At 33.6% G+C, this 13337-nt stretch overlaps 2 protein-coding genes across 2 annotated transcripts; one reads left to right on the top strand and one right to left on the bottom strand.

Annotated features, from left to right (window-relative positions):
- Nucleotides 1-3051: 3051 nt before the first annotated feature.
- LOC133704180 (EPIDERMAL PATTERNING FACTOR-like protein 5) lies at nucleotides 3052-3947 on the bottom strand. The gene is made up of 2 exons (XM_062128948.1): nucleotides 3629-3947; nucleotides 3052-3538 (listed from the first exon to the last, which is right to left on the bottom strand). Exons 1-2 carry the CDS (start codon nucleotides 3726-3728, stop codon nucleotides 3288-3290), a joined length of 351 nt encoding a protein of 116 aa, XP_061984932.1. The 5' UTR covers nucleotides 3729-3947; the 3' UTR covers nucleotides 3052-3287.
- Nucleotides 3948-9222: 5275 nt separating this feature from the next.
- LOC133704680 (acireductone dioxygenase 1-like) lies at nucleotides 9223-12214 on the top strand. The gene is made up of 5 exons (XM_062129593.1): nucleotides 9223-9395; nucleotides 9472-9562; nucleotides 9658-9752; nucleotides 11587-11826; nucleotides 11921-12214. Exons 1-5 carry the CDS (start codon nucleotides 9384-9386, stop codon nucleotides 12059-12061), a joined length of 579 nt encoding a protein of 192 aa, XP_061985577.1. The 5' UTR covers nucleotides 9223-9383; the 3' UTR covers nucleotides 12062-12214.
- The last annotated feature ends 1123 nt before the right edge of the window (nucleotides 12215-13337 follow it).

Here is a 13337-nt window from a genome sequence, read left to right as displayed (position 1 = left end):
GTAAAATAAACGCAAGGGTTAGTCAACAGCTTTATATCTTTATATTTATAAAATGTCACTTAACAAATTAAATTATTTTTTGACATCTTATTAACTAAAAAGTAATTAATTCAAATCTTATCATCTTATTTTATTTGATAAAAAAAATATTAATTTTATTCTATTTGATAAAAATAATGTTAGAGAATAATAAAATTTATATAATAAGCTACTTAATGTTTTAAAACTTATAATTCAATCCTTTAACTCCTGATGACCATAATTCAATCCTGTAACTCACATGATAATATCAACAAATTAATTATTAATTTAGAAGCTGCATCAGTTGTCAAGTAAAACAGATGAAATCTGACTGATTTCCTAGAAATCATCATTCACTAGTCACTTCCATTCGCACCATTTTAAGCAAATCCCAGTACATCATTCCTTTCATTTCACTGAACATCCACGCCAGAGGAATAATATATACTGACCAGTTCAATTAATTCCTTAATGGATACCAACATCTATCAAACACAGAGAACTACATCTGACATCAATTAGTGTAAGTAATTGATTAGCTTAATTCCTTGGTGAAAAATTAATGAAAGATCTCTGTCACCATCCCCATCCCAAGGTGAGAGAATTTGGAGATTCAGAAAGGGTTGTTTTTGCGCACAAATCGGGAAATTATCCAACAAAATAAAAACAATTCTCCAATTAACATAGCAAAAAGTTTCATTAAAATAATATGTTTTCTTCTTATCTGACTTAAAAAACACATTTACTAAAATAATTTATTTCTATGCACGAGAATTTATGTTATCGCATTTTAAAATATTAATATTTACAAAATATCATGCTTATAAAATGTGATAGGATAAAATTTTAATTATCTAGCTTAACTAGTTGATCGATTCATAATGATTAGTGAAACTATATGATTAGTTCTAAAAATAATAAGAAAAATCTTAAAACTGTTAAGATTAGAAAGGCTTAACGAGATTTTTATTATCGAAATATCTAACGGTCCGTATAACAACATAGTAGTTTTTACATGGAAAAGGCCTTAAAAAACTCCTATAAATATTTGAGCGCAATTCAAATGTCAGATCAAAGGTTATGGTCTTTTTTAGTTGTTATATTAGTCCGACATGACCATTTCTTCTCTTGAGCTTTAAACATGTCTCATTGATCTATAAATATATTTGTTTGATCATTTACATAATCTGTTTAAGAAAAATCCTCATTTAGTTATGATAAATCCACATTAAAATATTCAGAATCATTTGTTATCGTAAATCCGACTATATCATTAATGTTGAAAAACATATATAAGTAATAAATTTTTAAGATTTTAACTAGAGTCTAGTTTTAAGCCTACAAGTTGGTGAAAAATATATATACATTGACTCATAAAAACATAATTAAAAAACATCATTAAAATATTATTTTTATATAAGACAATCAACCAAATTACATAACTAGATCCAACTAGTCAACTAATTTAGCGGAATGTTGGAGTTTTGTCTTAATGCATTTTAAAATGACAATATTTACTTAAATGATACTATTATTAAGCGTGAAAGCTATCTTGTTATACTTAGAAATAATAATAATTTAATAAATATCACGTATTAAAAGCTTGATAAAATAAAAATATATTATTTTATTAAAATTTTCATAAATAGTGTTAGTCAACCAAAATTTTTAAGAAATTATGCTAATTTTAAATTAAAAATACCCGGATTTTACACATAAATTGAACTTTCAGGTACAAAACGAATTGAAAAGACAGAAAGAAAAGACACTTCATGGAGAGAAATTAATGTTGTTGCATCTCTCCAGAGCAAAAGAGATCATGTTTTTTTTTAAAAAAAAAAAATTAGCACAGGAAAAAAAACACTTCTTAACATTTATTTAGAAAAATAATATAATGTTTTAAAACTCATTTAAAAAAATAATATAGTTTAACAAATAACACATGTAAATTGCTAGTCATTGTCATCCGCGACTCTTTTTAAAAAATAAATTAAATTCAAACTCTATTCTAATACAATAAAAAAACAATTAAAATCAAACTATATTCTTGTACAAATTAACTCTACAGCTAAAAAAGATAAATGCTATGTTCTTATACAGACTATGCAATATAAAAGTAGATGTTTTATTCTTATACAAATTCTGCATGAAGTTTTCAATTTACCCAATTTGTTTTTTAAAATTTTACTGATTTTAATTATAAATAAATATTTTATTTATCATGAATAAATATTTTTTCACTAAAAAGATAGATGCATAACAATATAACACTTATTCTTGTTTATATAGGAATTTGGTTTGATTTATTTTTTAAATTATTTTTTTTAAGAAGTACTCACATGGTATTCGCAATTATTAAGTTTTCATTAAGTTTTGAACCGTGTTGTTGTTGTCGTTTCACGGTGCTACTCTGCACAGAAAAACACGAGATCATAGAAGAGAGAAGCAAGAGGGGTCGTAAGATTGCTGATAAATTAATGAAAATAAACAAGCGGGTGCCCTATATTTTCTCTTACATGTTCCCTCGTTGCTTCCGATTCTTCTAGCTAGCCTAGTAATTATCTACATCCTATAATTTTGTTGTTTTCATTTCCACACACATGTCCCTTCCTCCAATCTCCACATGGCACTGTGATCATATATTTATTGTCTACTTCCTACCTAGAAGAAACACTACAATGAAATGCAAATATATACGGTAAGTACACAGAAGATTGGTTAGCTAGCTAAGAAACATTAAATGCAAATCCCTCATAGTGTGCTTAAGGATAGGTTTCTCAGACATGGTGGTAAAATATCACGATTCATCAGTACAAATAAAAGGACAAGGGGGAAGCAATAAATTAGGCGTTGCAACTACTCTTCCTATGAAGAAGCTCATCTTACAGCTTTTCTACATAAATATTCCAAAATGTCTAATAATTAATAAACATCTTAATTACAGCTCTTCTACTTAATTCCAATATGTCTGATAATTAATAAGCTTTCATCAATGCAAGTTAAAAGAAGATAAAAACAAAGAAAAGATCATTAATTAACAAGAGAGAGAGCAAGAGTAAAAGATCCCTCTTGGCAATCTCAACCCCACAACAACTTTCATTCCCAAAGCTCCCTGTCCAATGGGCAAAATCATAATATAAACACATAAAAGCACCCACCTCCATAGCCAGCCAATGGGAGCTACGTTACTAAGATAGTAACATAACAAAAGAGAGTCATTTCTTCCGTTGTATTTGATTTTACTTTGTACTTTCTTGCTTTTATCTTTAAGGCATAAAAAGCTCGTTGCCACACTTACATCTCCAAGCCTCTGGATAATACTCTAATGGCATACTCAAACCAGGTTGAATTGCCACGTGAACTGCTTTACATGGCGAGCACTTTCCACACTTGGATCTACATGAGGGTGGTGAAGAACCTGGTCCACTGAGTCGCTTCTGAGTCAGAACTCGCTGAAAAGCCCTTAGCCCACCCCCCTTTCCCCTCCCCTCCCCTCCCTGCTGAAGTGCTCCACTACCTGTATATCAAAGAAAAAGGGTACCCAATTCTACCAAGTTATCATTAAGTTTTGAAAGTCTAGAACTTGATTTTAGGGAGTGATACTTACCTAGTTGGGAGAGTGTGGTAGCTGGGGCAGATAAAAATAAAAGAAAAGTGAAGAATGTGAGTGTTGATAAGAAGTGGTGACGGTGGCGTAGTAGGGTCATCGCCGAGGTGGAGGTGCTGCAACTTAGAAACCAAGTGTGTGTGTCGGTTTAGATGTTGTAGGTGTGGAGTCTTAATGCTAAGAAAAGGGCTTCTGCTATTATTGCAGAAGATTTGCGTGTGGGAACGATTAGTCCAAGTCAAAGACATATACCGAAAAGATTAGAGAAAGTGAGAAAAATGAGAGAGTTTTGTTTCATTGCTTGGCCAAGGGGTGGGAGTGGGTGTGATCTGTTAGTCTCTGAATGGTCGTGACATAGTATTAGAATCCATGTTACGTTGTTTTATTTACATAAAATGCCACTTATTTGGGATACGGTAAATTCAAAATGTATGGCGACACTCTGTATTATTTTTTACTGCCCAGTGCCGAGTTTAGCCGAAAAATCACTTCTCAACTCAAGAGATACAGCTGGAGTGAGCTCCTTTTGTTGATAAACGTTAGTGTTATATGATTATATCAACTTCTCTATCCTCGGATGACCTAAATGAGGACGTTGTCCGAGCTAAATTATGAGGGAAAGGCTGGACGAAAGAACTGCTTTAATGCACCAACCCATTTTAATGATAGATTTGAGAATTAATTCGGATCGAATTTAGGTGTTTTTAAGATTTCAAATCACACTTGTGCGCTGAGAAGTTGAAAATGGAAGGATTAAAATTTATTCAGTGTAAATGTACTTCGATATTTTCATGGAAAATTGAGAAAAAAGAAAGAAAGTCATGGGTTCAAACTTAAATCTGGATCTATTCGTAAAAGTGGAGTTCGAGAACTAAGTTTAATCCGGAAAATAAGTAAAAAAGGTAATATTAAAATTTCCATAAGAAGGGGATGTTCAGGTTGATGGCAACAGCACCCGTGTGGTTGCGTAAGTGTGTTAGTAGAGAGAGTGCTGTCTCGTACAGAACAAGAGCATGTTTGGAAGTCTTATTACATAGCTCTTTAAAATATTTTTTACTTAAAAATTATTAAAATATTTTTTTTATTTTTTAAAAATAATTTTTAATATTAACATATTAAAATAATTTAAAAATATCAAAAAAAATATTAATTTAAAATAAAAAAATTTAATATATTTTTTTAAAAAAATTTAAAACACAAAAACAGAAATCAAACACCTCAGTCAAATCTCAAGCCTCTCCCTACTCATTATTAAACCATGTCTCTCGCTCTCCTCTCCCCGCCTCAGAAAGCCTTTATTTTAGCTTTCTCTGGGGACAGGGGAGAGTATATTACAGTACAGATGGCTAATAAATATGGGATGGGGCCCAGGAAGCAGAGTGTGGGATCCCCACAAGACCCAACAACATACAACACCGGTGTTCTGTTTTTTGATGACATTATTGTCGGGGTAAAATTATTGAGAAGGTAAGGCGAGGCCAGTTTTGATTAAATGAACCCACCCCCATGAACTTTCTGTAAGTGCGGGCCTAAACCTTGCAGCGGAGTTTTGGTATTTCCAGTGTCACTCTCAGCTCACTGATCAGTCATCAATGGCGAGGGGGGCTTCAGGTTCGGTAGCATTTAACGCTCAAGGTCAAGGCAGGTTCAGGACTTACAAATGACTGGCTAGAAGTCAGGTTTCTGGTTAGGGTCTCATCAAGCAAGCTTACAAGGTCAACATACCAAATAGTAACTTGGAAAAGCATGGAGGAAAATAGTAAAACCAGGGAACTGTTGCAAAACATGTGGGCTCTGTTTTTTAATTTTATTTTAAATCTACTTGTTCTAGTTGTGGAACGAAAAATAAGACATTTTAATATATAGAATCTACCGGCTAAATCATAGGCCTGAAGGCAACTGGAAGTGGGCGCTCTTTAATGACCCTGTGAACGCTCTCGCGGATCCTAGCTTGAGAACAGCTTGGTGATGAACAGTGGACCTACCACCTGGACAAGCATGGCAGCAAGCAACCATTAGCTTTTTAGACATTAGATTTGATACATCGGGTTTAGAAAATGGAAAGGGACACTTCATGCTCGGGTACTATATAGTATCCATGCTACCATATAAGCAAAGGGATTCTGCAAATCCTTTTAGCCTGTTTATCTGTGTCTTGGTACAATTTTGGGCAAGAATTTGAAGGAATTTTGTAGCATGTGCTTTTCCTTTTCGTTTTGGGCTTATGGATGATCGAGAACCCACCATACAACTTTTTGAATTGCGGGCCTCGTATGAAGGCCAGAATTTATTCGAGATCAACTCACCATCTATCACTGCTTTCCCATATTCTAGAGTGGCAGAGCCCAATAAATTGCACTCTGCACATCCACGTATTTTGGGGCATCGCAATAACCAATGGTAGTTTTTTTTTTATATATATATATATATATATATACACACACACACGCTACGTGACAATAACAAGTTGGTTGAATGTATGGCTAAGATAGTTCATTGCTACTGGAAAGCATGTCTCGGTTCCGATAACGTTATGTCAAGCTCGTGATTGATGGTAACCACATGCGCTCTGCCCTATGGCTTGTCTATAATACCAAATGAACTCTAAGTCTTTATGAATACAGTGTGTTTGAATTAAGTGTATTTTTTTCTTCGATATTAGCCGTGCATCGAAAAAATTGATATTTGAACTCCAGATTTATTTTTATATATATATTATTTTAGAGCATCACTATATTTACATTGTAGAGTTACTATAAATATAAACTTATTATACTATCACTCACACTATAAATATAAAGTGTTTGTACTATAAACGACACTGCAGCATTAAAAAATATTGTTTTTTATGTTTTTTAATCAAAAAATGCTTTGCAGCTAGACCTAATAATATTCGGGTCTGACAAGTTTGGCTCAGTAGCTATATCTGGATATTGAATCCGGCTCCTCAGTTAGATCCAAAACTCTTGGATCCGGTGCTCTATATTCTTTATATTTATTTTATATTTTTTTTAAAAATTATTTTTAATATATTATAGAGCGTGAGCCAATATATTAATAAACTTTACAGAGTGTGTCCATTTCACATTTTACTTTAGCAATCGACACAAATGATTATTTTGTTCATGAGTAACAAAAACAAGAGTCTTCATTGTGGGAGTAATTTTGTATTTTTCGATGACTCATTAGTCATTACAAATTATTCAGGGTCTCTGAGTTTTTTTTTAATTTTTTGCATAATAAGATTATTATTCTATCTTCGGAGTCGATAAAATTTAAAGTCGTTGACCAAGGTTTTTTCCATCTCTTCACAAGCTTTAGAACAGTAAAAATATTTCTTTACACTAGCAGTGTTGATGACTAAGGTTTTTTATTTTTTTTCCCTGTCATTCTTTTTTTCTGTTTTTAAGAGAACATACATGTCTGTCATTATTTTTATTTTTTATATTTTTTTATTGTTTATTTTTGTCTTTGACCCTTTATATAAATTTTTTTTTATGTTATCATTTTAGTCCTTAAAATTATAATTTGTCATATATTAATTTTTCCAATTTAATTATTATTTTTTTATTTCTGATTTTTTTCCATGACTCTTTTGTTAAAGTGTTTTTGGTTTTCAGTTTCATTATTCAATAAAAGTTTATGTTGTTTATTTTTTTTAATTTAGCCTTTGTTCTTTTGATTTTTTTTCTTTTGTTAAAGTTTATTCTTTTCAATTTAACCCTTTATTTTAATTTTTTTTATGCGCTTTAAGTTATTTTTTATTATGATTCTCTCCCTCATCTTTTAATTTTATTTTTTTTGTGTGTGATTAATTTTTTTCTAAATTTTATCCTTCAACGTTTGATTTGTTTGGGATTGGATTTCATGGTTTTTTTTATTTTCATGCTTTTGATTTAATGACAAAAGTTATGAGTTTTAAGTGTATGAATCCTTTTTCCCTCATTTTCTTTTATAATTTTATGATTTTACATTAGTTTTTAATAATAAAAAAATTAGTTTGTTGGTTATCTTCAATTTCTTTTTTATTGGTTTATTTTGGTCTCATAACCTAGACTAAAAGTTTTGTAGGTTCTTTTTAGATAGAGTTTTTAAATTTTTTAAAACAATTATTTTGTTTTGTATTTATTTTTTGAAGAATTTTTATTTTATTTTATATAGATTGTTAGTTAGTTATTTTTTAAAAAAATATAAGCCGTAGGGGATCAGCTGGTTTAGGGGCTATTGAAAGTTGCATTTCAAATAGTGTTTTTTTTTTTTAAATTAATATATTTTTGTTTAAAATTATTTTTTTTTGTTTTTAATATATTAATATAAAAATAATTTTTAAACACTATCATAAGACAACGACACGAGCATAGCATTTGTAAAGGTAATCTTGAAACGGCTGATTCCTTCGTCAGCTACACGTGTAGACGAGGAAAATATAAAAACTTAGAAGCTGGTGAAGTGGAAGCAAATTTTGGGGCTGAGCGCAGAATCCTCCCAAGCTCGCATCGGTCATTTGAATCGCATACGCCCCCACATCATGAACAATCAAACATCAAGCCAGCTTTATGTTAATGTTAGAATACGTATACGTGTTTCCTCTTGGTATTATTATACATGTTTGATTTTTTTATATTTCTATTTGATCGTATATTTCTTCTACTTGACTGTATAGATTTTTAATCTTTCTAATAGAACAATTTTTGTTGGTTTTAAATTTTAACCTTCGGCCAGATTTTTTTTTAATTTTCATTTATTTTTCATTTGAGTTTTAATTAATACCCGATCTTATTATTTTTAATTTTTTAGCTTATTTTTTTAAATAGTAAATTTTTATTGTTTTTATAATTTCATAATACCTCAATAAGATAATTGTAATTTATCTTGGAAGGTCTCTCTCTTAGATTTTAAATAAATAAGCTGTATTTGCATGTTGCATTTAAAAAAACTAAAATCATTTGTACTTGAACAAAAATAATCTTCAAGAATAAATTGAATAATTTATCAATTCATATACTTATTAATTTATTTTATTAAATGCAAATATCAGTTTTTTTTGTTTCTCAACAAAAAAAATATTAATAATATTAAAAAATACATGCATATTTTCAACGCTCACTAGAAATTAAATTGAAGTCTTACCAGTAAAATATCACGAGTACATTGGCTAAATTTTGACCTATATAAATTCCCGAATCCTCTCCCGTCGTCCTTTTCTTTATAGCTTGTCAATTATAATACGATCAATCGTTTAAATGTTTTTTTTATAAAGGATCGTATCGGTGAGACAGCTTGCAGCCATGTTAGATCGATGGGAGCCAGTGGGTGGGATCCAAAACAAGCAAACAAATTGTGTGAGAAATCGTTTCCTCTGCTATTTCTAATATGATTTTTGTTTAAAATACCAGAAAGCATATATATGTGTAAAAAAGTAGTGTCAGTAAAGACATAAACTGCTGGGATGCTTTGGTTGATCATGATGGAAGATGCCAAACAAGAAGTTATGGGGGGGTTACAACGTACAAAATCTGGGGGGCGACGACGACCACAAAATAAACAAGAGGAAATGGAATTCTACACAAGGCATGGCAACCACCAAATAATGGAAAAAACCAGAATCAATCAACAAATCACGACACAACTCCCTCACCTTATCATCTCTCTCTTTTTATAAAGCTTCATACAAGAAGCTACGCGATTTTCTCATAGAATCTAAGGTAGGTCACAGAGCGAGAGAGAGAGATTATTCTAGACAATTACCCAATTAATGGCTCTCGAGGTAAGTTCTTCTAAAAATGTCAAATTCGAAGATTATACTTATAGTCAATGTTTTATACTTAAATATGCACATGCAGGCATGGTTCCTGGATGAAACTAGTGGAGAAGACCAAAGACTCCCTCGTCACTGTAACCCAAAAGAGTTCGTTTCCCTTGACTACTTGGCTGGTCAAATCTCTCTCTCTATCTCCGCTTCCTTCTTCTGGGTTCTTGTCTCTCTTTCTCTCACACTAACTCAGGATTGTGTTTGTATTTAAATACAGAGTTGGGAGTGTTATACTGGCGCTTGAACCCAGCGAACTACGAGAACGATGAAGAATTAAAGAAGATTAGGGAAGACAGGGGATACAATTACATGGTATGCCTGATTTGTTTAATTGTTTACCTTACTTTTGTCTTCTTTTATTACATTTGCACAATTGAATCAAAACAGTTCAAAATTTTCTTACCGTTTGGTTACGTTTGTTAAATGGTTGATAATGTTGTGTAAACAATAAAAGAAAAAACCAGGTTCAATAAGTTTAGCCGGTTTCTTTACTGGGAAAATTAGCCATGTTATTTTGGGTTATAGGATGATGGATTGGATAATTAGCTGATTTTTTAGTTTAAACGATCTGATCTATTATTCATGGTTAAGGTTTCTAGTGAGTTGATATAAAAAACTCAAAGAGTTGATACTTGATAGCATGTGATATTTGGTAATCTAGATGATCAGTAATTAGTACTTGTAAAAAGTTTTTTTGATAGATGTGAGGACTCTCTGATGGTAAATCAATAATTTTATAGAGAAAAAAAATACAATAATACTTTAGAAAAAGATGCTCTAAAAATATATATACAGTAGAGAATGAAGAGATTATGAATCTTTGTGCTGAAGGTGTCATAGTGTATTTATAACTCACAAGTCTTGTCATTTTGTGAAGAGGATGGTCTAAAGTGTAATTTTACTCTTATAATATTTTGAGTTGTATTTTATTTAAAATGATACGTATTGAATTAATATAAAATACTGAAAGACCTGCATGGGGTCCAAAAAAAATTCTCTAACGAGTATTGGGCTTAGTCAAGGAGCCCGAGTTCACGAGAGATGAAAGTGGGTTCGAACGCATGCTTAGACCCAAACACGCTGGGCTTTGGAGTGACAGCTCGAGCCCACGAGGGGTGAGAGTGGGTTTGGATGCTCTGTTTGGACCCAAACATGCTGGACTCTGGTATGATAGCCCATGCCTATGAGGGGTGAAAGTGGATTCAGGCACGCTACTTGAACCCAAACACCCAAACAAGCGTGACAACTCAAGCTCACGAGGGGTGAATGTGGGTTCAGACGCACTGCCTTGACCCAAACACGCTGGGCTCAAGTGTGATAGCATGAGCTAGCTCACAAGGAGTGAAAATGGATTAGGGCATGTTGCTTGTACCTAAACATGTTAGGATCGGGCGTGACAGCTGGAGCTCAAGAGGAGTGAAAATGGGTTTAGGCATGCTATTTAGACACAAAGACACTAGCATCTTGGGTGACAGCTTGAGCCCAAGAGGGGTGAAATGGGTTTGAAAGTGCTGCCTGGACCCAAAAACGCTGAGCTCAGGTGTATTAGAAGTAAGAAATGGGTTCAGGTGTGTTGTTGATACCCAAGCATGTTAGACTCAGAGCATGCTCCATAGCCCACGAGGGTGCTGGGGTGCATGCCCACATCAGGCGTGCACCCTGCATGGGCTCGGGCTTCTTGCCAAAGCCCGTGCTCTCCATGAATGTGGACTCAAGCAATTGGCCGAGCTTAGGTTTCTTGGGTGCTGGGCTTGAGCTACTACGCCCAAACCCACTCTTCTTGAACCACCTACTGTACTTTGAGCTTAGGGTATCAAGCATGATTTCAGAAGTGTTTTTATTGAATTTATTTTTGGGGAATTTTTAGAGTCCATTTTGGGAGGTTTTTTTGGGTATATTTTATATGATCTATCATGAGGAAATCACTTATCTAAGGACTGGATTCTAGCACCAGTAATCTCATGGAACCTTAATTTGAAGATTGTTTGCTTGCCCTTCTTATTGTTTTTCTTTCTCTGCCAAGCTCTACCATTCTTTGTTATGCCAGCATTCGACATTCAAACAATGCCGACTAAACTCGACTTCCATTCTATTCGGGATTAGTTATTACGCTTATAATTAATCTTCCTATGCTCCCTTTTTGCAGGACTTGCTTGATATTTGCCCAGAGAAAGTTGCTGATTTCAAGGAGAAGCTTAAGAACTTCTATACGGAGCACATACATGCTGATGAAGAGATACGTTACTGCTTAGAAGGAAGTGCATATTTTGATGTTCGAGACAAAGATGATCGTTGGATCCGTATCTGGATCAAGGCGGGTGATCTTATCATTCTGCCCGCAGGGATCTACCATCGGTTCACTCTCGACACTGGTGACCATGTTAAGGTAAGGCAGCTTAAGATATACTTGGCAATAGCATGATAAAGTAGTGACTTCAGAGCATTGGCTGATAGATTCTTCTCTTGGCAATAATAATTAGTTGATGAGGTTGTTCGTGGGAGAGCCAGTATGGACAGCTTATAATCGCCCACAGGAAGATCATCCAGCAAGGAAGGAGTATATTAAGAGTATGGTGACCGAGAAGGTTGGCGTGGCACTTGAAGCTTATCGAGGTGCTTGAGTACCTATCGGTTTAGCATGTATGATGCAGTATTCCTATTTATGAGATGGTTTAGACAAGTTAAATATATATCATGAAAGTAAGCATGTGGCTATCGCGGTGGAAAAGGTCTAGTGTATTTAACAGAGGAGGTGACAAATTGCATGTCAGTAATTACTTATATTTAGTGTTGTTTCTTTCATGCTGAAGCACATTGCATTAATTTCCATGTTGTGCTACTACATGTCTCTGCATATGCTTCAATTATTTGATGGTGCGACATATGCCCTCTGGTGATATTAAATTATCAGACAGTTGAGATGCCTATGCTGGTAAAGTTCAGTGTAAGGTATGGTTTTTTAACATGTAGAAATTTTTAGGAGGACAAATCGGTTGTTACTTGTTCCATGTGGGGCATCCGAATCCGAGGTACAGCACGGAGAGCAAGAGGAACAATATAGCCATAGAAGTCATTGTCATAGGCAGGAGAGTGTTTAGAGTGCTCTTTTTTAAGGAGAGAGTTTGAGCTCTGGAAATTGATTCGCTGTAAAATGACATTTACTGGTTCGATGAGACTCCAATGCTGTCAGTTTTAACAATCAGAATCTTATAATTTCAATTTTGTTTCCATTACCTCCACAATCTACAACATCCTTGGTACGTTCCAAGAAATCACCCGAGACAATGATAACGAAATGATTCTGAAATGTAGCAAACTTAGTTCCTGGACAAATTGTCTTCATCTTCTGAATAAATTGGAGCTGGAGCAAACTTCCTCCACCCTGCAAGTTCTACGAAGATCCCATTATAGGACATAAGAAACCCCAGTATAGCTGTAAGTAATATCGCCATGGCAGCACGGGTTGCCCTCACCCTATCCCTGCAGCTGCTTGCAATTGATATGAGTGATAAACCAAAGCCAACGAGATGACACAAACAAGTGAGCAACTGTTCACAAAAACTTCACTTTTCTCTGTTTCATCATCCGCTGAGCAGAACATAGAAAAACTAACCAATGCCTTTGAATTCAGTTACGATGGTGGAATTAAATTGTTCTGGTTTCCCTTCCCTCGTGCCTCCTCTGGACAGGAACCGAAAGCTATTCTAATAATGATCCAAGTCGAAAAACAAGTTTAGTAAAAAAGGCCTGGGCACGTGGCAGAATTGACCCATTCCCAGAAATGAAGCGTATACCCAATGGACGCAAGAGCCCAGTTTCTGGATAAGCTTACGCAAGACATGATGGCATTAAAATTAATTGAGTTGAAGATCTGTTTCATAAATCAAATCAAATCAA

The sequence above is a fragment of the Populus nigra genome, chromosome 10, assembly GCF_951802175.1.
Source record: "Populus nigra chromosome 10, ddPopNigr1.1, whole genome shotgun sequence".
NCBI lineage: Eukaryota > Viridiplantae > Streptophyta > Magnoliopsida > Malpighiales > Salicaceae > Populus > Populus nigra.
This window is presented reverse-complemented; position numbering and strand designations above follow the sequence as displayed.

Excerpts from the sequence above, each read along its gene's own strand:
- LOC133704180 (XM_062128948.1), bottom strand. The coding sequence starts at position 3,728 with ATGACCCTACTACGCCACCGTCACCACTTCTTATCAACACTCACATTC. Across the intron at positions 3,539-3,628 it reads TACCACACTCTCCCAACTAG|GTAGTGGAGCACTTCAGCAG; the intron begins GTAAGTATCACT and ends TTTGATATACAG.
- LOC133704680 (XM_062129593.1), top strand. Across the intron at positions 9,563-9,657 it reads TTCCCTTGACTACTTGGCTG|AGTTGGGAGTGTTATACTGG; the intron begins GTCAAATCTCTC and ends ATTTAAATACAG. Across the intron at positions 9,753-11,586 it reads ACAGGGGATACAATTACATG|GACTTGCTTGATATTTGCCC; the intron begins GTATGCCTGATT and ends CCCTTTTTGCAG.